Genomic DNA, 25,368 nt, shown 5'->3' on the forward strand with positions numbered 1-25,368 from the left:
TTGTCTGCGGTGTTTCCCAGCAGCCTCTGCTCCCTGGCGCATCACAGTGGGCCTGGGCTGGCAGTTGCCCGCGCTCCTGGAGCGACCGCAGAGGTGGGAGGAGGCGAGAGAGGTGGCTCTCCGGTTCCCCGACCCAGGAGCTGCAGCAGCACTTCCACACCTTCCGCGTGTCCTGGGGCATCACCAGTGTGGCGTCGGCATCTCCACGTGGCCTTGGTAGCCTTGCTGCGTAGGGAAGGGCAGAGGAACAGCTGCCCCAAGCAAGTTTGAGTCCGGCTCCCCACCAGGGACTCACAAGTGGCAGAGGAGAGAGGCTGCAGCCGCTGAGCTCTCAGCCCCAGAAGGTCCATCGATTAGTTCTCCGTGTGCCTTGGTGGAGCGTGAGCAGAAGGCCGGCAAGGATGGCCAGCCACACCTCAGGTGGAGAGGGAGGAGGAGGAGGCTTCTTTCTGGTCTATCTGGACAGGACAAGCCCTGCAGAGCGAAGGCAGATGTCCCAGCGCAGACAGATGCCCCGGCGCAAGCAGATGCCCTGGAGCAGACAGATCCAACGGCGCAGGCAGATCTCCCATCAAAGGAAACACCGCTTGCACAGCCTGATAATTCTAACTTCGTTTTGACTTGCATTTGTCTGGTTCTCTAATGTTTGTAATTTCACCTTTAAAAAAAAATGGTAGTTTCTTGCTGTCGTGTTCCACACAAGAATTTTAAAACTCACCTCTGTTGTGTTTTTTGAAAGTAAATGGCAAGTCTGCCTACCACTTGGGTATAGCTTGGGTTGGGCACCAAAACCGCATGGGTTGGGCACAAAAACCACTTGGGTTTTCGTGATGAAACTAGATGATTGCCAGTCATACTTGGTTTTGGTTGGTAACAGGTGCAACCTTCAGAGAATGCCTGTTGATGCAGTTTTTGCTGTTGGAGGGAACACTGGGGAAAGCCACCATCCCGATGGTCCCTAATGATGCCCCTTCCAGCTGTGTCCATGAAGGAGAACAGGTTAGAAGAGGAAGGTGGAAGGGAAATAATTCCCCCTTGAGAAGAATTTTTCTGGGGGGTTGTGCCATCAGGGCAGCATGGTTCTGTCAGAAGGGATGGAGATTAGGCCTCCTAGTAACATTTGTTTTTTGAACAATAATGATATTTATAATTGGTTTGATGAGCTGCAAACCTCTTTCAAAGCTTGAGATGCAAAGCTGAGTGTTTCTCCTTAAAATACCTGCCACTCCTGCACACCTCCAAGCAGATGTTGTGGTTCCATGTGTTTCGTGGCAGCTTGCAGGCTCCAGCTGAGCTACATGTGTCCTCTCTGGACGTGTTTCTTGCTCATCTCCTTTCTCTGTCCAGCTGGCAGTGGAATTGGAAGCACATGTCTGCCTTGGGGCAGAGCATGTAGTGAAAGTGCAAGGCTTGGGCGGCAACATGTGACTGCTGTTGTGCCCTGGCTGTTTCTGGGCTTAGAATCATAGAATCGTAGAATGTGTTAGGTTGGAAGGGACCTTTAAAGGTCATCTAGTCCAACCCCCCTGCAGTAAGCAGGGATATCTTCAACTAGATCAGGTTGCTCAGAGCCTCATCAAGCCTGGCCTTGAATGTCTCCATCCAGAGGCTTGCCTGCCTCTGTGTGTGTCTCTGGAGAAAGATGTGCCCCAGGTGCCTAGCACCTCCAGGCTATTTTTGGGGTTGTTGGGTCCCTTTTGCCAGTTGTATATTGCTGAGTCAGAGAGATAGGAAAGGTTTTGGAGAAGAGTAGGTCTGCAGGCTCGAGTCAAGTGGCCTCTCGGTACAAATACTTGCCGAAGAAAGGAGGGAGGGTGGGCAGGTGCTTGTGTACGCAGGTCCTCAGTCTTTGCAAACAAGCCCACCAGCCACCTTATTTTCAATAGCATGCCCTAAAACTTTTTCTTGGCTTCTTTACAACTTGGATGTCCTGTGAGGCTTCCTTTTTTTTGAAATCTTAGGCCTGTCTATGACCTCTTTATTGGACTTGCCTTTTGTTTGATGCTTGTGCTCCAAGCAAAAATTGAGGCACAAACCAGTAGGAAAAATGTAGAGCTGTCCGTATGGATGCTCTGTGAATATAGCTGAGGAACTGGGACTTCTGTTCCAATTTTTAAAGTGCGCAAGGAACTTTAGTTGGTGACACACAGTGTTAGTGACCCTGTTTCTACTTACTGTTACATTTTGGGGTTTTTTCTCTAAGCCTGGCATTCCCTGGAGTTGATTTCATCTTGTGGCATCCCTGCTGTTGTGGTTGATGAAGTAGTGTGATTTCTTGGAGACAGTGATAGTAGTTCAGTCCTGCTTGAATAACGGTTCTAGCTGGACTTTAATAAGGCCTTTGACATAGCTTCTTGAAAGATCCTCAGAGAGAAGCTGTTGATGTACGGGCTGGATGAGCAGACAATGAGGAGAATTGGAAATGGGCTGAATGTCCGTGCCCAGAGGGTGGTGATTGTCAGTGCAAAGTCTATTTGGAGGCCAGTAGCTAGCAGCGTAGCCCAGGGGTCAATACTATGTCCAGCCTTTCCTTAATGATCTGGATGACAGGGTAGAGTGGACCCTTGGCAAGTTTGCTGATGACGCAGTACTGGGAAGAGTGGCTGATACACTAGAGGGTCATGCTGCCATCCAGAGGGACCTCAACGGCCTGGAGAAATGGGCCAACAGGAACCTTATGGAGTTCAACAAGTGTATGAAGTGCAAAGTCCTGCACTGCGGGAGGAACAAGTGCAGACACCAGCATATGCTTTCCAACTGGAAAGCAGCTTGGCAGAAAAGCTCCTGTGTGTCCTGGTGGAAACCAAGTTGAACATGAGCCATCAGCGTGCCCTTGCAGCAAAGCGACCAATGGTAACCTGGGCTGCATTAGACCAAGTATTGCCAGCAGGTCAAGGGAGATGGTTGTTCCCCTTTTTATTCAGTGCTGGTGAGGCCACACCTGGAGTGCTGTGTCCATGAATGTGGTCAAGGGACTGGAGCATCTCTTCTATGAGACAAGGCTGAGAGAGCTGGGACTGTTCAGCCTGGAGAAGAAAAGGCTCGGCGGGGAATCTTATCAATGTATGTAAATACCTGAAGCGGGGAGGGTGCAAACAGGACGGAGCCAGGGTCTTTTCTGTGGTGCCCAGTGCCTGGACCAGGGGCAGTGCGCACAACTGGAATGCAGGAGGTTCGCTCTGAACATTAGGAAATGCTTTTTTTCCTTGTGAGGGTGACTGAACACTGGCACAGGTTGCTCAGGGAGGTTGTGGAGTCTCCATCTTTGGAGATGTTCAAAAGCCGTCTGGACATAGTCCTGGGCAACTGTCTCTGGGTGGCACTTTTTGAGCAGGGGGGATGGACCAGATGACCTCCATAGGTCTCTTCCAACATCAGCCATTCTGTGATTCAGTGAACATCAGGATTTCATCAATATAAATGGAAAAATTCATCACACTCTCCATATCTTACCTGTTTTCACCCTGTTTCCACCCTTCCTGGCTTGGGCTGGACCGCCAGTTGATGTGAGTCAGCATAGTTCCACTTAACTGCAATTAACATTCAGAGTTCAGCTGAGTAATTGTTGCCAACAGTCTGGTCCTTCTCTGTCAGACAGCAGGAGGGTTCAGCATGCACTTGCTCACCTCTGAAGCAGGAAAGCTGCAACTACACAAGGAAAGCACGTAGCAAAGGTACCAAAGAAATCCATCCTCCCCCTTTTTCAGAGGACTCGATTCTCGTTCTTTATTTCTGAAAACTAGTTATCCTGTCAATTATTGATGATCATCATCTTGTTGGTTAGTTTCTAGGACAGATTGTTTATGCTTAAGGGCTACGGCAAAGTCCCATTCAGCAAGTTTTTACATCATTATTTGCCAGAAGCACCAATGCATTCTACAAGAAAGCCCTCACTGTGAGCATGTGCACTTCTGCTATCACTATTAGCAAGAAAATGTTGAATTTAGTTAACTTTTGGTTTGACACTGCACAGCTGATTCTACCATTGGTGTCAACGTTGCAAAGGTTGAGAGGAATCGGTTATCATATCTGATATCTCCATGAGTTTACTGATGAGTTTGCATTTACTCCGTGTGTAAATGGAGGCCAGATGCTGCTCCACAAACGTAGTTCCATTTCTGTAATACTGGGGGATTCGTTCTGCAGGGCTGACTCCCAGGGAACAAGGTGGGTAGTTGAAGGTGAGGGAGCCCAATATCTCCACCTACCTGAGCTTTCTGGTTTTGTGTGGGAGCCCAAGGAGTTTCTGCAGGGGCTATAAGAGTGAGATCTTTGAGTTTTTCAGTCGTGTTGTGCATGTCAGCTGAAGATGGAGTAAATGCAAGCGTGAGACTCCCACGATGGTGCTCTGTGTTGCAGTAAGAGCAGCAGCTCTGAGCAGCTGTGCACAGGAGGGTCAGCTTCAGCTGTTTGGGCAACAGTTGCTGCTCCAAGGGCCACTGGGGTCTCCTCCAAAGCATGGGCCTGGGTGGGCTTGGTCAATGAAAGGGCCAGAGTGCTGCAGAGAAACCAAAAATTCAGCATACCTGGGGACCAATCCCGAAGCCTCTTCTCAAGCAAGTAAGCTGTAACGTAACTTCACTGCCATAGGTTTGTGCGTGGGCATTGCAAGATCAGTAAAAATTAGATGATTAGATGTTAGATGATATTTAAGTATGCGCATCTGCCTATTCAAAGGAAGATGGAGGGATGCAGACCTCAATCCAGAATGTGACCTATAGCGTACCTGGGAGCACCTGCTGTGCTGCCAGTGGTACACGTGGTGGGGACTGGTGGCCCGTTTGTCCCCAGTTCCTCCTTGCAGTGATTTCATGCCTGCTCTGAGTCCAGGTTGCTCTGTGTTGCTCAAGTTTTAGAAGGTTAGATGTGACGCAATGAAAGGTGTTACAGGCGCCAAAGTGGGATAACAAGTAGTCACGGCCTGTTAAGGGCACTGGTTTCCAAATGTCTTACAAGCAAGGCTGCTCTTTGACTAAAATAAGAAGCAGATCTTGCCATTCCTGTGGTTACCAGGGTGTGCACTGCAGTCTGCACAGCCTTATCAGTTCTCCACCAGCAGTGTTGGCTGAGTAATGTGTGTTTTCACTACAGATACTATTCTGTGTCTGCCTTGCAGTATGTCTTGTGACTTTTAATTTCAGTTTTCCCTGGGAGTAGTCAGGCAACTATTGTTACCCAGTATTTGTCAGATTATCGCCGCTGCGTGTGTGTTTCTTTCAGTCATATTGATCTGACCTGTTGCCAGTTAAAGAAAGAAATGCATTTCTTAATACATTTTTCTTTCCTCCAAGGAATCGGCTTTTTTTAAGCAGAAAATAGTTACATTTCTTAGCTGTTTTCCTGTGTGGTTAAGATAGGGCAGTACCTGAGGCCAGGACCTCGCTTGACCCTGTAAACGCTTCCTGTAGCACATCTCATTTCATGTAGCACCAGATCAGGACTGCGTCAGCAGTAGGTCATGGCTTTTTGTTGATAGACCAGGGTGGAGGCCAGCTGTTAAGGACGCCCCAGCAGACCCAGGCTGAGAAACCCCAGAGGACCCAGGCTGAGGTTAAGCGGGTGTTATTTGGCCATGAACTGAGCTGTATACAGGCGCTTCCTGTCCCATGGGCAGAGGACTTTGATCTTCTGGGTCATCGAGTCACCAAGAGTAATGATTGCTGAAATTACTTCATTAAATCATCTAGAAGTCTGGCTTCTACTCATTTCTTTCTTGAGTCCAGAAGTTGGTAAACCCGTATCTGGCTCACGGCTGTTCCTGCTTGGTGTCCCTTGTGGTAGAGCTGCTGCCATGTCAAGCACCAAGACATGCTGTCCCTCCCGTTGTGCCTCTCTCTGTGCCATGTCCGCTCCTGGCAGGGTGCTGGCCTTGGCTGCAGAAGGCCTGCTTGCTTTGCCCACCTTGACCTGGGGGAAGACAAATATTTTATTTTATTTTATTTTATTTTATTTTAATTTTTATTCTATTTTATTTTTCACTTAAAAGCTATCCATCAGTTTGTCAATTGAAAGAGGAGGCAGTCTTCTACACCAGTACTTACACGCGTGTAAGCGTGCTGCTCAGCTGAAACATTAAAGCTGAAGCTGAGTGCTACATCCTTTCTTGAAATGGCCAGTGTATACTTCAGCACATCTGCAGTTGCAGGTGGGGGTGAAGTAGTTCTCATCGTTATGTCCAGTTGTTAGGGTACAGTTAGACGCTGGAGATAACTTTTTCATGTATAATTTATTAGGTAAATGGTCCTGTAATACTCTGTGCGAAAGAGGGAAGTGAAAAGCAACTGAGTGAGACCACCATTTCTGGATGTTACTAGTGGCGGCTGCTATTAGTCAGAATTAGAAACTGTAAAGGACCTATACCCTTTTACAAGTACTCAGCAAAACACTAAGTTACTGATGGTCAGTTAAAAGCAGTTTGCTGTTTAATAGTGGTTTATGATTATTTTCAGACACAGATGAGTGAGGAGTTACCTGGGGCAACTTGCAGTTGTCCAGCCACAACTGAAGCAGCCTGCGGTAAAGATGAATACAGGGAGGCTCACACATCAGAGGAGCTCAGCAGATGACGGGGGGCTTGCCCAGGGCCTGAAAGACGAGGTCAGGGTGGATGTGGGGGTATTATGAACAGCAGATGTCAAGGGGATAGAACAAAGGATTAAAACTAAAGGAGTCGAGCATGAGAGAGCAATGGCCACGTGGAGATGCAGCTAAGATGCTGAAGTGCAATAACATGAGCCAAGCATCAATGAAGAGCAGCCAGGAGAAGCAGGTAGCTAAAAGAACAGCCAGCAGCTAGGTTTATTTCAAGTCTCTTGGCATGCATGAGACATCCCCTTCAGGTGTGCCTGATAGCCAGAGGACACGACAGCTGTAGCTGTAGCTCTTTTGTCTCCAACTGTTGTGATTTATGTGCTCGGTTCTCTGGGCTGGTGCCTCGCCTGCCATTAAGAGGGCAGGCAATGCGTTGCAGGATTTTTAGGGTAAATCATTTTTCAGCCAACGTAACCCACCAATTCCCAAGATTTCAAGACAGTTGGATGAAGTGGTGAAGATACCATTCTTCTGCTGGTGGCTGCTCTGCTCACCAGGAGTCCTTGAGAAGAAAATTTCATCTTTCTTCTACTTAGCGCTGTGCTAACAAGCGCTTGTGAGCAGACTGTAATTCACAGAGCGATGGGGCAGAAACTGATGCAACCTGCTCTGAGGCCCCGGAGCAGTCCCAGCTCCAGGGGCTGTTTTATCATTGGTCTCCCTGGGCAGGCTATTAACAGTGGAGATTTGCCCCCAGTTTTTGCCACTGCAACAATGAGGGTTTGCCACCTCTTTGCTCCCTAATACACATAAAAAGGAGACGTGCAGCTTCGCATCCAGTTTTTGGGGTGAGAAGCGAGAGGCATAAGCAGCAAACGATATGCAAAACCAACTCCCTTTCTGCCACATGCCAGGGTTTCATGAGCCCCAGGTCTTTTCCATAAGATGTCCTACATCTGCACGCAGGAGCTTGGGAAGCCTAAAACTCTACATCCTAATTTAGCCAGGCTGTCTAATGAGACATACTGCACCATCAGCAGCCTCAATAGTTTTTCGTGGCTGTGACTGTCTTTGGGGATTGCTTCATGTCTTGAGGTTTTTACCAGAGCCTGCGGAAGGGAAGTAGCCGACACCAGGTGAAAAGTGGTGGGAGGGGGATGATTCATTTCTGGGTTCCTTCGCAACTCACAGCCTGAACGCCTCCCCGATGGGCTGGGCTTGGCGCAGCGGGGTTTATGGTCATTTCAGAGCATTCGTTTGCAAGTGCTGATACTGTCCGGTTATATTTTAGGTGTCTCATTTTACCGAAAAATGAAAGGATTTCGTTTATGGTGATGAATAAAAAGAGAGAGGTGGAGCCTCAGGGAGTATGCAGCCATGACCACCTGGTTGCACAGGGACAGAGGCTGCAGGCAGGTTTGCATCTTACACCGAGCTGGGTCGATGGCAGGTCTGCCCGCCCTGCGTGCCACTATCGCTGTTCCCTGCCTATGAAGAGAAGAGCAGGGTGTGAAAAATTAATGTAATAGGACACAGAAATAAAGAGTTGTGATTGTGGTTATTTCATTGCCATGGTAAAATAAAGCAAGGATATCTGATAGTTTTTTGTTTGTTTGTTTGTTTGTTTTAAATTGTGGCAAATGTTACCAAAATAGAGTTTAGGTTCCTGGTAGCTTTTCAAGTCACGTAGCCTGTGCTTAGATACAATGTTGGTAATGGCTTAATAGTATTTTTCCTTAAAACGTATGTTCATCTACAAAGCAATCTATCTATGTTGTACAGCATGCAAAAGGTTAAAGTAATAAACCTTAACCTCAGGCAGGTTTTAAGGTTGTGTTGGAGGAGGACTCCTCAAGTTCTTAAATGCCTGCTTGGAGCGGCCTCCACTTTAGGAGCACTTTGAGGCTCAGAGAAGTCCTACATATTGAAAGAGGAGGCTGTGGCCTTACGTGGGGTTACAAAACTCCCAGTTATTCTTCTGAAGGTGTCTGTTTATTTGCAGTGCCAAAAGACGAATTTATTCTTTCCTCTGCGCTTTCAGAAGAAGCCCTTGTGCCCTTTAAAAATTCAGTAGGAGTTTGTGGTTAATTTACAGAATTAACAGAGATGGAAACCTGAGCAGTTCAGTGCTTCTGTTCTCGCTGGAATGACATGGTTTTGACTCATGGGGCTTTGTTACCAAACACAAGGAATGCTTTGTTCCAGCAACATACTCAAATGCAGCAACGGGGGGCACACATGCGGCCGGTGCCACGCTTCAGCAGATGGGGCAGTAACTTCATAAAGTGGCTACCTCAATAACCTGTAGTCTTTAGGATATATGGCCCTTCTGACAGTGCTTACAGATTTACATATCAAAAAGAGTAGTGCATATGGTCCTTTTAATGCTTTTGAACTACAATATACAATTGTCCGTTTCTAAATGATTTAATTACCGGTTACTGAAGTCAGGGACTTGGATACAGTGTCACATGAAGAAATACATGTCTCTCTTATGGATGCTGAGGATAGTTTTCCACTTTCAATGGTATTCACATATTCAGGACTCAAATCCCCATTATCCATCACTTGAGAGTAGGGCAGAATCTTGTCATAATATTACATTATAATCCTTCCGAAGATAATGAGGTGACTCTTGTTGCATTTCAAAACAGTGTGACCAAGATGAGGATTTGATCGAGCAGCTACACTCTTCCAGAAGTACTGAGGTACTTGCAGCTATTTGATATTGGGCTATTTTGGCCCTCAATCGAGAAATAAATAGGTCAGGCAGGGCCTTTGAAAGGAATTTAATAGATACATCTCACACTTGCTGAGAAGCATGAAGCTCTCCTGCTAAAATGAAATTGGGTTCATGAAAGGTCACGGTTATCTTTTAAAGTGAGTTTTTGCATGTCTGCAGAGCAAATGTTGCACTAAATATAAGGGTAGAGTCTCTGTTTTATTGCTCCAAGTTTTCTTTCTTCCTCCAAATTACAATATAGCTTCCTGCAAGCTAAGCAGCCAGCCTGCTAGATATGGCTTTTTGCTTTATTGCTATATAGTGACATACCAAACTAGTAGGGCATCAAGCATTAATTACAAGAACCATGAACTGCCAAAGTAAAAGGAAAATAAGTTTTTTAAATTATTTCATTGGTGACTTTTAAGTCCTGCCGAAAGTTTTTCAGAAACTATTGTGACATGGATAACAATCCCAAGTTGGCTTTACTCTAAAGCTAATTTTGCCTTTATAAGCAAAATCACTTACAAATTTGGGAAAGGGTCTGAAAAGGACTTCATATATCTTTAAGTATATGTGGATGTCCACATAGATAGATGTGTAGATGTCTATGCATGTATATGTGTCTATCTACATTTACATACAGATGTATGAAGCATTTATAGCTATACTTTGCTCCATCCTAAACTTCCAGCAGAAGTGCCTTGCCACTGAATGTGGTGTCACACAAACAGGTGATTTCGCATGTGGCACAATGGACGGGGTGGAAACCTCTGGTGGGGAGAAGAGTTTAAATGCCCCCTTGGGGCTGGCAGCTAAAGCAAAACAAAACTTTCCCCCAGCCTGCTAAAACAGATCTGCTTTAGGAGGTGTCCATCCTTCCCCTTGAAGCTCCTTGCCCTCCTCAGCCCCATACAGTGCGGAATTACAGTGCCCTCCAAAGTGCGGTTTGCATGCTGCTGCGGTAACAAGAATTGGCAGGCCAGTCGCCATTTCAGACCCCTTCTCTAACCCAGCTATGCTGGATACTAATATCGCTGAGGGGACTCTGCAGCCCCCTCAGGGCCATGGGATCTGCAGGCTGCTGCAGCCCTTGTTGCTGTGGGCTTGCTGTTATAGAATCATAGAATCGTAGAATGGTTTGGGTTGGAAGGGACCTTAAAGATCATCTAGTTCCAACCCCCCTGCCATGGGCAGGGACACCTCCCACTAGACCAGGTTGCTCAAAGCCCCATCCAGCCTGGCCTTGAACACTTCCAGGGATGGGGTATCCACAGCTTCCCTGGGCAACCTGTTCCAGTGCTCACCACCTTACAGTTCCCCGTGTCCCACTCCCGGCTGACTCGGAGGTGACACTGCCACAGCAAGCCCCCCTCAGGCTGCCCTTCAGTGTCACCAAGTGCAGCACCATCCACACCTGGGGTTCACTAAAGAAGTTAAATTGGAAGAATTGCAGAATTGGAAAGCCCCGCTTTCTCAATAGGGTTGTGGGGCACCCCTGCCCCTATTACTACCTTTTGTATATCTCAGCTACCTTGTTGTGGGCTGATGTATGAACCTGCAGCTACCTCCTTCCTGGGCCATGATCTTAAAAGCTCATGAAGAGGAGCAGGGACTGCCTTACACTCCCTGACTCAACCTTTCACAGCCTACAGCCCAGACCCTGGGGTCGGGACACTTCCCAGCTGTGTCATGTCAACACAGCTGAAGCAAGGACCAGCTTGGCTCTAGGTCAGGGGACATTTGGCTTTGAGAGCGGCACACAGTGACTGCAGCGCCGTGACACTCTGCCCCTTGTCAGGGGCTCCGGCCAGGTGGAGGTGGCCCCAGCTTGCTCTGAGCCTGCAGGCAGTCCTCTGGGCCACTCGGGCTGGGGTAAGTTGTAAATAAGTGATGGTGTTGTTCAGGTCCTATGGAAAGTTTGGGTTTGGAAAGCTGGGATAGTCCTTCCTGAATATTGGGATGTACTTGTATTTGGTTAAATAGAGGCCCGGAGGATGTTTGTCATTGAATAACACAACAGAAAGAAATACAGGAAAAACACTGTTTTACAAGTGCAGGACGTGGTCTGCAGCCTGTTACTCTCCTGCTCACACATTAGGTCCACACCAAGAAAATGGTTTAAGGGAACTGCCCTGTCCGGCGCCTGCAGGAAGGCCCGGAACAATGGCCAACGCAGGAAGGATGTTGCAGGTGGATACGGCACATTTCTGGCAAGGTGTAGAGCACAAGAGAAGGCACCATGGCTCCAGCGGACGCCAGATGTTTTATGACTTTTCAGTATGTTTTGCAAAGCATCCCATGGATGATTGCAGAGCTGAGGAATAAGACTAATGGCAGGCTGTGTTAATACAGGGTGGTTTTACACTGTAAAGGTGGTATTTTGTGGCCTCTTCATTTCAAAGGTGGGAGTCAATCGAGGCTGAAGTGAAAAGGGGGTTAGAGATTAGCACTGCGCTTGGGAGAGCGGGAGTGAAGGTCAAGGGCAAGACTGAAGAAGGAGGTGATGCAAGTGGCTAGGGAGCTGGGATTTTGAGAGAAGAGGGTGTTTCTTGGGAGCAGTGAACCAACGGGCTCTCCGGGCACGGCAGCTGCAGGGCAGCAGTGGTGGGGACGAGGTGAATCTGTGTCCCAACACAGCTTCTGCTCCCTGGCCCCATGATGGAGGGGTGTTGTAGCAGCTGGAGCTTGGCGTCCGAGTCTCCATCCTCCCAGCTGACTCCCGGAGCCTACCCCAGCCCAACAGAGCTGCTGGAAGCCTCCTTGTAACCCCTCCAGAGCAGCAGTCAACACAGAATACGGCTCAGGCTTTTGAGGTGTTCATCAGGGAAGAAGGAGTGTATAGTAGAACAGATGATAACTTAAAACCAAGAGGGAAACCAAAAGAACTTTTCAGGCATGTAAGGCCAATAGGAAATCAGATGGTGTTAAGATGCCACTGGACGAGGACACTTTTAGCATTCATACAGTGTCGCAGTTCTGCTCGTGGTAAGAATTATTTGGTGGGCAGTATGGTACAGTGGATTACTGGGTTTCATTCTCCACAGCTGATATTTAGCTACCCTCTTTCACAGGTATCAAAAATACTTAAGTGGCAGCAAAGTAAATAAAGCCTTACCACAAAGGCTGGGCATGAGCAATGATAAGCAATGGCTTTTGCTACTAGTATTACGTATCATGTTTAGGAAACTGGTTCCAGAGGTAATTGGTGTAGGAGCCTGAAGAGGATGGCCTAACGTGCTGGCCTTTGCCAGTGGGCTATGAGGTTGATGCGATTGTGAGTCTGTAGTAAGGTAGCAGGCATGCTGTCCTTCTGAGGGCTGAAAAGATCTTGGCTAAATCCCAGCAAGACAGGAGGAGAGACCCTGGAGCAGATCTCAACATGATAAAAATGGAGACTCTTCCTCCTGTTTTTTGAAACATTTTCTCTGATACAGGCCAGCGATGACTTGGAAATAATACGTGCACCTTCAGCAAGTCTTCTGAATTATTCCTACATTATTTCTGTCTGGTTTAAATTGGTTGAATAGCTATGGGCTCATTCTGCTGTTACTTTGGTGTTTGCCAGCTTTCAGATTCACTGCATATGTCCTTGTGTTCATATTTGTATTTGTGACTCTCCCAAAGTTTTACAGGACATAGCACATCTCCAAAGATTGTTATTCATTATATAAAACCTGCTGAACTGGAGTCCAAGTTCTAGCCGTTCTCTGTTGGCCACTATTTATTTTCCATTCATAAACTTTTATTGAGTAACGCCAGGCGGCATTCAGGCAGCGCAACAGCCGGGAGGTGAACTGAGCCATTCACAAACAAGTCGCAGGCTGAGAGTCACCCGTAGACACTGGTTGGTGAATCATACTGAGCAGCGAATACATCCTGAACATCAGGATCCTTTCACACTCTGAGGGAAGTGTTGCAGTTTTACTCGTTTGATCTGCATATTGCTCTCCATAGGCTCTCATCCCAACATGTTTCTTTTTACCATAGTTCAGGGACGTATTATGAAATCTGGGATTCTGCTAAATTCGAGCAAACTTCTTGCTGAGCATGGCATTCAGGATCTTGATTCTGCCATAAGATATGTCAAGCATATGGCTGTATAGCAATACACTAAAATGTGAATTTACTTCAAGTTGCAAGAGGAATCCTACACACACGTACACAGGGCTGTGCTCAGACAAGGCAGGAGCACGCGCGCTGCAGCTGTAAGTGGAAAGGAGACTACAGCTCCACAGGCTTTTCCTGTCACCACTGCAGCCTTATAAGCCCACTTGTGGGTGGAAGTGCAGAGTTAACAGCTAAGGGCAAAAGGTTTTGCCTGTGGGTGAATCTTACCACGCTGGTTATAATGTGACTTTTGCCTGGATAATGGCAAATGCCAGGGAAGGGGGTGAGAAAGAGATACAAACCTCTTCACTATAAATATTTCTTGTTGAAAATACCCTGGAACAAGTACTTCTGAGTCTCACTTTCACCTTTTTCTTAACCCTCTTTGGTATTGCTTAGATTGCAGTGACACCCTGTGGTACCAGCTGCTGGTGCAGCACTGGGCAGTAGTTCGTTCAGGAAGCCAGTATAAGATCGCAATAACAAAAACTCCAGGGACGTTACTAACTCATCTTCACAGACTGCATCCTCCATCCTCCCTGACTGCCTTTGCGCTAAGCAGGATGTACCTTTCTGGATTTAAATGTCCTGGAAATAGCTGCTGCCTCTTTCCAAGCATTTGTGCAGTGCCTGCGTAGTGAGTCTCTCTGGTTCGACTCACATCTCTTGGCTTTACAGTAAGAAGAATCGGCTGTAGTAACAAACCAGTATCGCATCACGGTGCATCTTTGCTATGGAACTTAGTGAAAGTGCTTGCTGCCTCTTTGCTTGCCCTGGGGAGCAAGGAAGGCTTGTGGTTGGAGGGGACAGTGCTCATCTTGGGTATTTTCTCTCTTTCAGGGGGTTCACGAGTCGAAAGGTGTGACTGAAGATTATTTGAAACTGGAATCCCTGATCCAGAAAGTTGTTTCTCCTTACTTGGGCACATACGGTCTGTATTCCAGTGACGGACCCTTCACGCACTCTTCCTGTATCTTGGGTAAGAATAACAGAGACTCGATTTAACACAGCCCAGAGGGCTTCACCAAAACCTTGGTCTGCACAGGGCCAGGGCCCACGCGAGAGGAGACTGCCAGTATTGGCACAATGCAGTCAGGCTCCTTTTCTAAGGACACGCTCTTTGCAACAGGCACAGTCACAGTGAAACTTGCCAGTGGCAGAAGATGAAAACAGATCATTGTAACAGTGGTCATTAATAAATCTGTGCATCTAGAGTGTGTTTAGCGTTCCATTCTACCTTTTAATGTCAGAGGTTTAACACAGGACACTTTATGGACAGTGAGAGCTTGAAGCAGGAAGCCATTTCTAGAGTGCTGAGTACTGTCTGTTCATTAGCGCACAAAGATCATACAAGGCTGTTTAAAGCAGGGAAGAGAGTAGGAATTTGTCTTAGAGAAGAAAAAGCGATAAGCCTTCAAACATGTAAAAGCTTTCTGCAGAGTGGAAGGTAGTAAGCTGTTCTCCATCCCACTGGAGATAAGAAAAAGAGTGGACCACCCGTAGCAGGGGAAATTCAGTTTACAGGGAAGGAAAAATCTCTAATGGTACATAAAACGCCTCTGGAGGCTGTTGAATCTTCACTGCTAGAGGCGCTATATATGTGTCATATACATAGGCATCCAAAAGGAGCAAGGTGGGTAAACATGGTCCTGCCTGGTGACAGAGGATGAGTGAGTGACCTTGAGTCCCTTCCAGCATATTTTCTATGATTCTTTGAGTTCTGAAGCATTCAATGACTTCTGTGAAGGCAAAATTTGGATGAGATGAAGGTCTTTTGAATATCCTGCGTAATAATTCAGTCTGTCGAAAATTACCATCATAAATCTAAAGGGAAATGTGGTAGTAACTGAGTATTTTAATATAAATACTGTGATGGCCTGCTTCAATAGAGAAAATAGAGAGGAAAATAAGTTCAATGGTGTGTTTTCTATGCAGTCAATCTGTTTGCTTGTCAGAAGTGGTCAATAAGGTAGTTGATTTTCCCCGACAGCTAAATGGAAAAATGGTTTTATTGCAGTAGGCATTTAAGAAACAAATCAGTTTCATGTGAATAAGTAGAGGCCATTTATTTATGGAAAATGGTTCAGGATTACTACTTTGTATTCGTTGCTTGCCATTAAAAGGCCACAAGCATTTAAATGGAGCCCCAAACTGACATTTTCTGAATACAAGCTTCTGTATCTCGGGGCAGAAAAAATGCACTGAAAGAGAATAAAACTCCCATGAAGTGCGTTATTAGAAAATAAATGTTGTATTATATGACTGCAGAAGATAGGAAGGTTTTGGTGGACTGGGCACTTGCCCTTGATGCGGTCTGTGTCTCTATCCCTGGATAGGTCTTACTGTAAACAGTGAACCTGGATCTGAGGGAGTTGAGCACATCAGTCTCTGCTGCTTTTAAACTAACAGATCTAGTTCTGTCCCGCTATTTTGGTAGTATTATTTAAAGCTTTGACATATTTTCCTTGGGACTGGCGAGGCCTCTGACCCCTTTTCTTCCCCATCTGGCCAGCACACCCAGCCTTCCCCTCCAGGCAAGCCTTGGTGTGACCAAAAAGCCAGAGTTCCCGTGTTAGGGCAGCCCCAAGGAACCTTTTCTGTTTGCCAGGTCAAACTCCTAACAAAGAAAAAGTCCAGAAGTGAACTTGGCTCAGTTGATTTCACTGCTGAGGCAGAAACAACTGCAAAATACAATCTTCAGTACAGAAACGGGCTTTTTACTAGTACAACATATGATTGAAATTTGTGTCTAGGTAAGCACATAATTATACATAAGTATAATTTTAGGATAGGCTCATATTTGTAAAGGAAATGGTGTGGTTTGGAGGGGAACATATACCAGCATCCTAACTTAAAGCCAACAATTTATATGCAGTGGCTGTGGTTGACTTCCAGAGTGTAACTCAGTTCTCTTCTCCAGCCATGCCCCTTTCATGGGGATGGCGAAATCAGAGTAGCAGGGAGAAACCTTCAAACGTGAGTCTGAACAGCAAAGTCTGCAGAAAGTTTTCATGATGATCATTTTGGTCTAGCTGCCGAAGAGTGCTCCCACCCTAAACCACCGTTGGCAGATCTCTGTGCTGACTTGCTGCCACCTGCTGCTCGTTCTTTGGAAAGAGCCCACTTGGTTACGAGCAGCATTCATACAATCACTGCCAGATCCAGTGCAGGTTTGTTCCCCAAAAAAGGTTGCCGTGGGCACAGCCCTCCATTCAACGTTTCCAAACACTCTTGGTGCTCTCTCCTTTGTGTGGTCTCTGGACGATGCTTTGCATCTAAGTTTTTCCAGAATTATTAGTAAGACTGCCTGTCTTAATACCTGTGCCCCAAATTTGAAGAGACCTGATTTTCCCAAGGTGAGGGGAAAAGTTAGATTTCAACTGCTAGAAATTAGTGATGACTTTTATAGCCTGAACAATAACAGAATAGTGCCTTCTGTTCTTGTCTAAAGAAAGTATTTGCAATTGTATAACAGGTCTCCCACAATATTTACTGCTTTACTCCACCTGCTGAAGTTGTACGAATATAAGGGCATCTTAGCTGTTATTTGTAAAGATGTGTCTGGGGCCTTCAATACACTAAAGAAATCTAGGAAATCTGAATCCTATGGATCTATAAAACCAGCAAAATGTATTCTTTTAAAAAAGTTTTTGTCATTCAAGAAAAGCTCATGAATATTAAGGCCTGGACTTTCCTTTTGAACACTTGTAACTATTAGTAGCACAAAAATGGGAGACTTTGTAGATATTACTGCGGATCTTTCTCTATTTACAGAGAAGCGGTTCTTCAGGCGTTCAAAATCGGGTGACATCCTTGCCAAGAACCCCGTGGTGCGATCAAAAAGCTACAACAACCCACTGCTGACACCAGTGGCCGAGTACGAAACCGAGGGCATGGCTGCCAATGGAACGGGCATCCGAAGGCACTCTGTTTCGGAAATGACCTCCTGCCTGGAGCTACAGGGGTACTCCAACCTCACCACCATCATGGACAATGGTTCCAAGAGCTCCATGACGGCCACGAAAAGCTCGCTGTCAGGAGACCAGGAGAGGCCCAGCACTGGGTCGGTGCAGTGCTCTAGCAAACTCAGCACAGTTGAGCAACAGAAAGGACTCTTCCACTCGATGGATGACCCACATAGGTCTTTTGAGCTGGACAGGGACCCTTCCTTGATTCCAGTTCCCTCTTCCAGCCCTGAGAACATAGTGGATCAAATTTTGGAGTCAATCGACTCTGATTCTGAAGGCATTTTTATTGATTTTGGCCGAGGCTGTTCCAATTCATCAGCATACAACGTGGACGTGAACAGACAGAGCATCATGTGAAGGACATTGGGAGACAAACCTTGGATTTTAATATTATATATGAAAGTTACTAACGCATTGAGTCAGACTACGGGCAAACTGTATATGTCTAGGGAAGAACCTCTGTTGTAGGTCGTCACAGAGGTACTGAAGTACACAAACACAAGTTTACAGCAGGCGGAAATCTGCTGTGAGGGGGGAAGAAAAATCCAACCCCTTCTCCCTGTCCCCGTCACTCTGGAGTCGGATTTCCTATTGTCTTTATAAACATGGAGGTTCACAAGCTGACAAGTGTCTGGTAAAATGCTATTAGTGCAGCTGGCAGTGTTCGTTCAGTGAAACAGCCTAGCAAATACCTGTGTTCACTTTTAATTTTCTCAAGAGATTTCCTGTAGACGGCAGGTTGTTCTCTGAACTGTAACACCTCAGCGAGAGTAAATACATGTCCTTTAAAAAAAAAAACAAACAAAAAAGCCAGAGGCTGTGTGCCTTCATGCCACAGAACACAGTGATAAGGAAGTCTCTTTTAGTCTTTTTCTTGTACATCTTGTATGTCCTCCTTTGCCTAATGGTGAGGTAGAATTCTTGAAGAAAGGCAAATAAACAGAAATGTGCTACCTGATGTCATGCGATGCCTCATGTCTGATGTTCTGTTTCACAGCCAATACCTTGTGTCTGTGAGAGAGTTGTCTTGAAAATGGCTTTTAAGGCCGTGTTAATTTGCTCTGAATGTGGCACTTCCAAGAAATCTGTGCATTGTCAACTCCTGGAGCATCCATTGTATGGAGAGATTCCAGCAGAATTCAACTTACTTGTTTCCTAAATAAATAAAAATGTGGCCTCTCAGTGGAAATCCTCATTATATATTTATGTTCTTAAAGAAATACAATAATGCATATACTGTCAACTACATATTGATATTTGGGGACGCGAACCTTGCAGCTCTTCTCATCCTGAGCGCTCCCAGCTCTTTGATTCTCCCTCGCAGTAACACGGCGTTGTAAGAGCTGTGTCAGTGGTTTTACAGGGGATTGATGCACGTGATACTACGGTGAAGTAGAAATCATGATGCGTGATAGGTTTTTTGATCAGGTGGTTTTATGGTGAAGAAAGTGCTACTTCAGGTCTCTCCATTCTAGGCATTTCCTCTGGAGGAAAGAGTCAGTCGATGACTCCTGAGCTGCTCAGCAGTGACTGGTTGTCAGTTCAGTCTGGCAGCGCCTGGCACTTAGCTCAGATGTTTAAGGACTCTCCAGCTTCTCTCTGCACTTGCACTGCTGATCCCAACATTCGCCAAACACTTCCCCAGGCCTTGATTACGTTTCTAGGCTCAAGGCCCCACTTCTGATACTTCATTTCCTTTGGCCTCGTGACTGGATCTTTTGGAAAGTATTAGCTCAAATCTTTTGCTTTCACCCTGTTTCACTGCTGGAGATTTCAGCTTTTGGATCGATGTGCAGGCTCCCCATAACACACTGATTTGAGAACCTCAGAAGCCAGACGAGGAAGGAGCCCTGTAAATGAGGCAGGGGTTTCGTGTCTGGTTTACTTCCTTGTGTTTGGCATGTTCGGCTCTGCAGTCCCCTATAGGCACTTATGTTAGGTCATAATTAAAATTTTCTTTTACCCAGAGATAAAGAATTGCTTCTATGTCCCAATAGTCTCAAACCTAACAGCCAGGGAACACACCTGGATGGGACCATCCGATGAGGGGCAGAGTCGGTGCGGAGGGTCTTAACACCAACTGGCAGGAACGCAGGTGCAGCAGAACATACCTCAGCGAGCGGAGAGCAGCTCCGGTGCCTGTGGGGGATCTTTGAAACGGCTTAGGATGCAGGCACCTAACTAGCCCTCTGGATGTTCAAATAAAAGTCACCCATTTGGCTGCTTCCTGGCCATGGCGATGCCTGTACAATCCCGCAGTTGTGCACCAGGGCACACTCAGGAGTACTTCACTCCTGGTGGAGCTGAGTATGTCGGCAGCTCGCCCACATCTGAGGTTTATCAGGTTCCTACTACGTCGGTGCTACCAATGAGTGTTTGCCCACTCTTTTCTAGCTGGGGGGCATGATGAGCCCTCAGTCTCAAGGCACATTTGTTGCCACGTTTGGCCCTGTGCAAACCACAGGAGAGAAGGAGGCCTCACTGAACTTGGATCCAATAGATGATGGGATCAGTGATTTCCAAAAGTGTCCTAAAGTGGTACAAGCCCCCATGCTGGTGCCCTCAGTCTCCACCCTCATTCCTACTGACAAACACTGTTCTGTTTCCTGAATTATTATTTAGGCTGGAGAAAAACAGTATCCGCAGCCTTGTTCTAAGGACACAGTGCAGGGGAGGAGAAGATAGACTGAAACCCCTACAAGAAGTTTTTAAAAATATAGTGGATCAGGGCCTCTGCACACCTTCTTCCCGTAGGGAACATTAAATATAATTAGAGTCATAAGCTTACTTAATTATTGGAGAATATTTAAGCACAGTTTCAACTGTGAGAAAGGGACTGCTAGGACCCTTCCCACCTGAGCTTTTGCATGGTTAGTGACCTCCTGTGTCATAGGAGACCTTGAATCCCCTGGTATGCTGGCAATGAACTAACCTTTCCCACCTTGCCTGCATGGAGCTAGTGAATGAAAATCCTCCCTTAGCTGTTTTAGAAGGTTATTTAACCATTGGGTTCAGGACAGTGACTGCATAAGAGGAGTATTCCTAACAGCCACCTCAGAAAACCTCAGTGAGGAGCAGGATTTAGGAAATAGTCTTGTTTTCAGCGTTTCCTCTTGGCCAAGGCAGGCAGCCTGGGGCCTGTTGTAAAAGCTTGAACTGGGACGCTTCGCCTTCCCGCATGCACTGCGTGGGGAACCAGCTGTCCTGGAGCTTTGTAGCACTGCAGCCCAGCACCCCCAGTCTGGCTTTTACATTTCTAACTCTGGCACTTAAAGTGGGCTCTTTAGGGACAAAGGTCTAGCAGCAGAAAAGATCTAACATAGGCTTTCCTTAGCAGCACATAGCCTTTTCAGCAGATACAGACCAAGACCACACTAGAGGAGAGGAGAGAAGAGCCCCACCCCATCCTGTCCCCAAAACTGTGGTTACCAGCTGTGATAGGGTTGAATGAGCATTTAAGGAAGTTGGGTTCAGGCCTGTTGGGGTTTGTTACTTGTTGTTAGGTGTTGGGGTGCTCTGTGCTGCTGAGCTGAAGTAAAAGGTTTATATTTATCCTTTTCAGGATGAAGAGGATCTCAATTGGCTTCAATTAAAGTAAGTTAACCTGTTGATGCTGTAATGCTGAGCTCTGCTGCTGCTGTGGCGTAGAGCTTGCTGAACTAAACTTGCCTCTCTGCTAGCAAATGTGGCATTCACAAGTGTTTTGTCTGCTGTGCTGGAGTAATGACTAAAGAAGGAACAAGTGCGTTCTGACTCTAAGGGTTCAAGCTGCAGTTTCAGGGCTATTTTTTAATTAAAGAAAACATTTTAAACTCAGCAGGCTTGCCATGAAGAGCCTGAAAATCTTAAGTCAGAGTTAAGTTCCCTACCGCAATGGTGGTAGGGCGGCATTTTGTCTGTCCTTCAAGTTTCTATTAAAATGTGCAGGCAGACATGACTGTAAACTGAAAAACTGTGTGTGGTGGTCTGGCTAACTCCTGTGAAAGTCACCATCTCTGTTGTCCTCAGAGATGAAGTTTCCCATCAACTCATTCCCCAAGAAGTGGCATGACTGGAGGCGCTGTGTACTCTGTGGAAAGATGTAGGTGGAGCTGTGCTCTAGCTCTATCCTTTGAGCAGGTCTGGTTTGTATCTGCAAGACCATGGGTGTGATCGTGCTTTATTTATGAACGTGCAGAGGGGCATGGAGTCAGAGGTAGTCCTGGGAGGGTCATGCCAATGATGCTGAGCCAGGTGCACGTAGGCAATCAAAGCCCAGTGTGCCGGTGTTCAATGACTTCAAATGCTGCACAGATGTGAGACTCCCCTAATTTGTGATCCTTCTGCTAGTAATCCCAAGGCAGACAAGTCAGGGATGTAGTCTTCTTGGAGACAAATCCTGGAGTCATTACAAAGGAAAAATGTGTATCAAAGAGTACAGGTTCTTGCCAAAATATATTTATGGAGTGATGGCTTTCAGCTTTCACATGCTGCTACATGGCAGCGTCCCAGTGGTACTCCAACTTTGTCCCTAAGGGGGCATTCTCAGTATGCCTGTTCTTCCTCTCAACCCTTCCTTTGTTATGATAAACTGTGGCATTTTATATCCTAATCCAAAAGTCAAAAGCTCTCTGTTCTTTCCCTGGTTGGGACAGGTTCCAAAACCCTACAAGGGAGATTCAGAGCAACAGATAGCATTTAAAGCTCCTGTCATCAGGCACTGCAGGGTGAACGTTATGCAAGCAATAGAAACTCGGAGACTAACCTAATGAAGAGCTGCTGAGCTCTGTGGAGAAGTAACGCAGCTCCCTGGAGCACAAATGGAAATGGCAGAATAATTGGCTGCAAATAATGCTGCCCAAACAGCGGCCTTTTTTTTGTAGAAATAGGGAAAATTACTTTCCGTTATTCACTTAGCTCCTGGCAAGCTGGTTCTGATAGTGCTTTTGACTAAAACAAACGTGTTTGCTGATACCATCTGAACCGCTAAGCTGTGGTGACAGTGCTATGGGCCACCTTCTTCTAGGCCCACCATACAGACATGCAAGTATATGAAAATACCTGATATCTCTATAAAGTTCTGGTTAGAGATATATGGATTGTCCCTTTAATAGGATAATATCCTGTAAGAACACCTTGGAAATAAAGATGTCAGAAAGCCTTTACTGTTGTTTTTGAGCTCTGGTCTGCAGAGGTGTGACTGTCATTCCAGAACTTTTCTCAAAAGTACCAGAATTTTGAGGGAAGGGAGCAGAAACCCAGATATCAATCGAGCTAGCAGTCCTGCAAATAACACACAGCCATTTCAATAATACAGAGATTCTTGACACTGTGCTCTCCAGGAGAATAAAACGCTTGTTTTGCAATTGAAGTCTTGTTTGCACCTTTCCACAAAGGAAAAAAACATTATTCTAAAAGGGGAATAAATATATTTTCCCACGAAGAGCCTTCTGACATCCCTTTCTCTTCATGTGGTGTGGTAGCAGTAGCAGCAGCAGCAGGCTGCTGCGCTCAGTGGCTTGCAAGTTCCTGGACTCCTCTTCCGCTGCAAAGGGAGGAGATGGTGCTTGGGGCTGGAAGAGCAGACCAGCATCTGGAGATGATGTGGGTGAAAGGTGCCAAGAGAGCAGCTATGCCATTGTGTCCTCTAAAATCCAACTTGGGTTAGAGCTTCTTGAACCAGTTAAGACAAATAAACTGCCAGCAGGCTTCAGAAAACCACAGACCACCTGATGTTGAGCTACTGAGGGTCAGCCGCCAGCCTACCCTTCCCAGGAGGGTGAGGTGGAGAAGAGCTGCCAGGGAATAGCTGCTGGAGGCATCCAGGGTCGCCCTTGGTCACTCCATATGGCCCGGAGAGTCTTGGGCTCCTGCCTGTTTTCTGATGTTACTGACAGATTAGGGATCTCAGAGGGACGGAGATGATACCAAATGACTGAACTCCCTAAACTATTGAGAGATGTGCCAGAAAGTGGTTCAAGTATTTTGTGGGGTCCCAGGATACCACAAACAAGTGGACACAAACTCTACCAGGTCTTCTATGTTGGCCTCGTTGTCCCATCAAAACCGATGGTTAACCTCAATTGGCTTCATCAGACTCAGAATTAGGCTAATGCATCATCTCTGAAATCCCCTACCTGGCCCTCAGAAGGCACATTTTGGGAAGATCTCCAGAACAGATTTAGCTTTTACCTACTATCATAATGTCATAATTACGCTGGCATTTTAATATTCTTCAGGCAGCTAACTCGATTAGTAATTGAATAAAGAAAATAGCCTGTTCTTTCACAAATGGTGCACCCCTCAGGTATTGTAGTGCATAATTGGATTAGCAAGTTGGCTGCTTGCCTGCCTATAGCAGGATTTCCTACCTGAGAGAGGAACTGCCAGGATGCTCTGCCAAAGCCAGAGGAGAGGGAAGGGAAAACTGGGTGTGTGAGCAGCTGTGGAACTGCTGGGATAATAAACCTGACAGAAATTTATTGTTAGTTAGTTGCCTTTATAAAATGAGGTAGCGGGGGCTAAGTTTATACTTCTATTACTGAGTGTCTGCGTCAGCATTTTCACCACAAGATCGCTAACTCTTCCAGAACATACTTATTTCCTAATTATTTCTTTTTTCATTGAAAACCAAATATTTAGTCTTAGGCAGAGTTTTAGCTAGATTGCAAAATGCATTCCTTTTATAAGCCCTAGCCCTCTGAACTCTGGGTTTGGAAATCAGGATTCAAAGGGAATTCTTAGGGCACTGTTGTTGTCTTTACAACGAAGATTAGTCTTGGGATCAGCTTGCTGAGCTGGAACTCGGAGACTGGGATGGGTTAATTCCGTGTCCTCCGTGGGCTTTTTGCATAGATTTGAGATAGTTAATAGCGCTGTACCTCTTCAGAACATGGTGATAAAGTTCTTATCTGTCTTTCTTACATTTTAAATTGTTGAGTGGATTGTCTGTTGCTTAAAGGTTTCATGATAAAGCATGCACAAGAGGAGAGGAGGCAGTGTATTGGAGAATGATTGAATGTAAATTAGCTATGCAACCCTAACTTTTGTGAATTTAACTTTGTTGCCGTCATATTCTTTGAATGTAACTGCACCACTGATTTAAGTCTGTACATGGTAATTAATTCTTATTTACGCTCCATTCCCTGTTTGTCTTCGTGCATTGTTTGGCTTTCCTCCTCAACAGCAATCTTCACTCACGTGTTTACAATGACACTAGGCTCTGTTTCTTTAGCTGATGTTCTCTTTAATACCCTGTGAGCTTTGAGCACTTTGTGGTTTTTTCCTTCAATCCATGTTACTTTGTTCTTATCAGCATCAAGCTTCTTATTGCTCATAATTCTAAATAGCTTAGGTCTCTCTGAAATTCCTCATGTTCTGTCCTGCATATACTCAGTAACCCCAGGAACAAATATCTTTGCTTGATGCTTCACCCATCTCTTTCAATCGAAAAACTGGAAGGCATTAGGCTTGATTTCCAAAGAGGAAAATTTATCTTTCCACTTGCAGTAGTTTTGTGGAAAGTTAAAATCATAATATTCTGTTCTTCATGATCACTTGAACTGTTTTTCCCAGATACAGAGGTAAAGGTTGCTAGTTTACAAGTGTTTGGATCGTACCTTCAGGCTTATGTTAAACCACAGGTATGGTACTTGTGCTCTCCAGTTCTCTTCAGCAACGTCTGTCTCTCGTAAAAGACTCCATTTACTGTAAATTATGAAGCCACTTCATTCTTAAACCTCAACGGGTATGCAATCATCTGGGATGGTAAAACACTACAGGAAGCTGGAGAAGTTGGTAACCTCTTGGAGTATCCACAAGCAATTTCTTTACATGGTAAGACAGAGAGGTAAAAACGGAAATGGAAATGTTGCACCCAAAAAATCAGCAGCAGAACGGCATGTGGGTGCTGGAGCAGACAGAAGTGCAAACTGCTTAATGGTAAAACTTAACTGACTTCAAATGCAGCTAAGATCTCACTCCACATCTGCGCCAGCAGCTGTGTAATGTCCCTATTCTTAAACCTTGTTCAAGCCTCCCTGGGGAAGGGGGTGAACA

General features: G+C 45.9%; 1 protein-coding gene across 5 annotated transcripts in view; it reads left to right on the forward strand.

Moving 5' to 3' along the window:
- PRR5 (proline rich 5) overlaps positions 1–19,466 on the forward strand; it is a 100,167-nt gene extending 80,701 nt beyond the window's left edge. For all 5 annotated transcript variants that reach the window (XM_054202424.1, XM_054202413.1, XM_054202394.1 and 2 more), the window contains 2 exons: positions 14,204–14,342; positions 17,138–19,466. In XM_054202424.1, coding sequence (XP_054058399.1) covers positions 14,204–14,342; positions 17,138–17,688 — 690 coding nt within the window. In that variant the 3' untranslated portion in view covers positions 17,689–19,466. The remainder of the gene's footprint in view (positions 1–14,203; positions 14,343–17,137) is intronic.
- The last annotated feature ends 5,902 nt before the right edge of the window (positions 19,467–25,368 follow it).

Source organism: Rissa tridactyla, chromosome 1 (assembly GCF_028500815.1).
Source record: "Rissa tridactyla isolate bRisTri1 chromosome 1, bRisTri1.patW.cur.20221130, whole genome shotgun sequence".
NCBI lineage: Eukaryota > Metazoa > Chordata > Aves > Charadriiformes > Laridae > Rissa > Rissa tridactyla.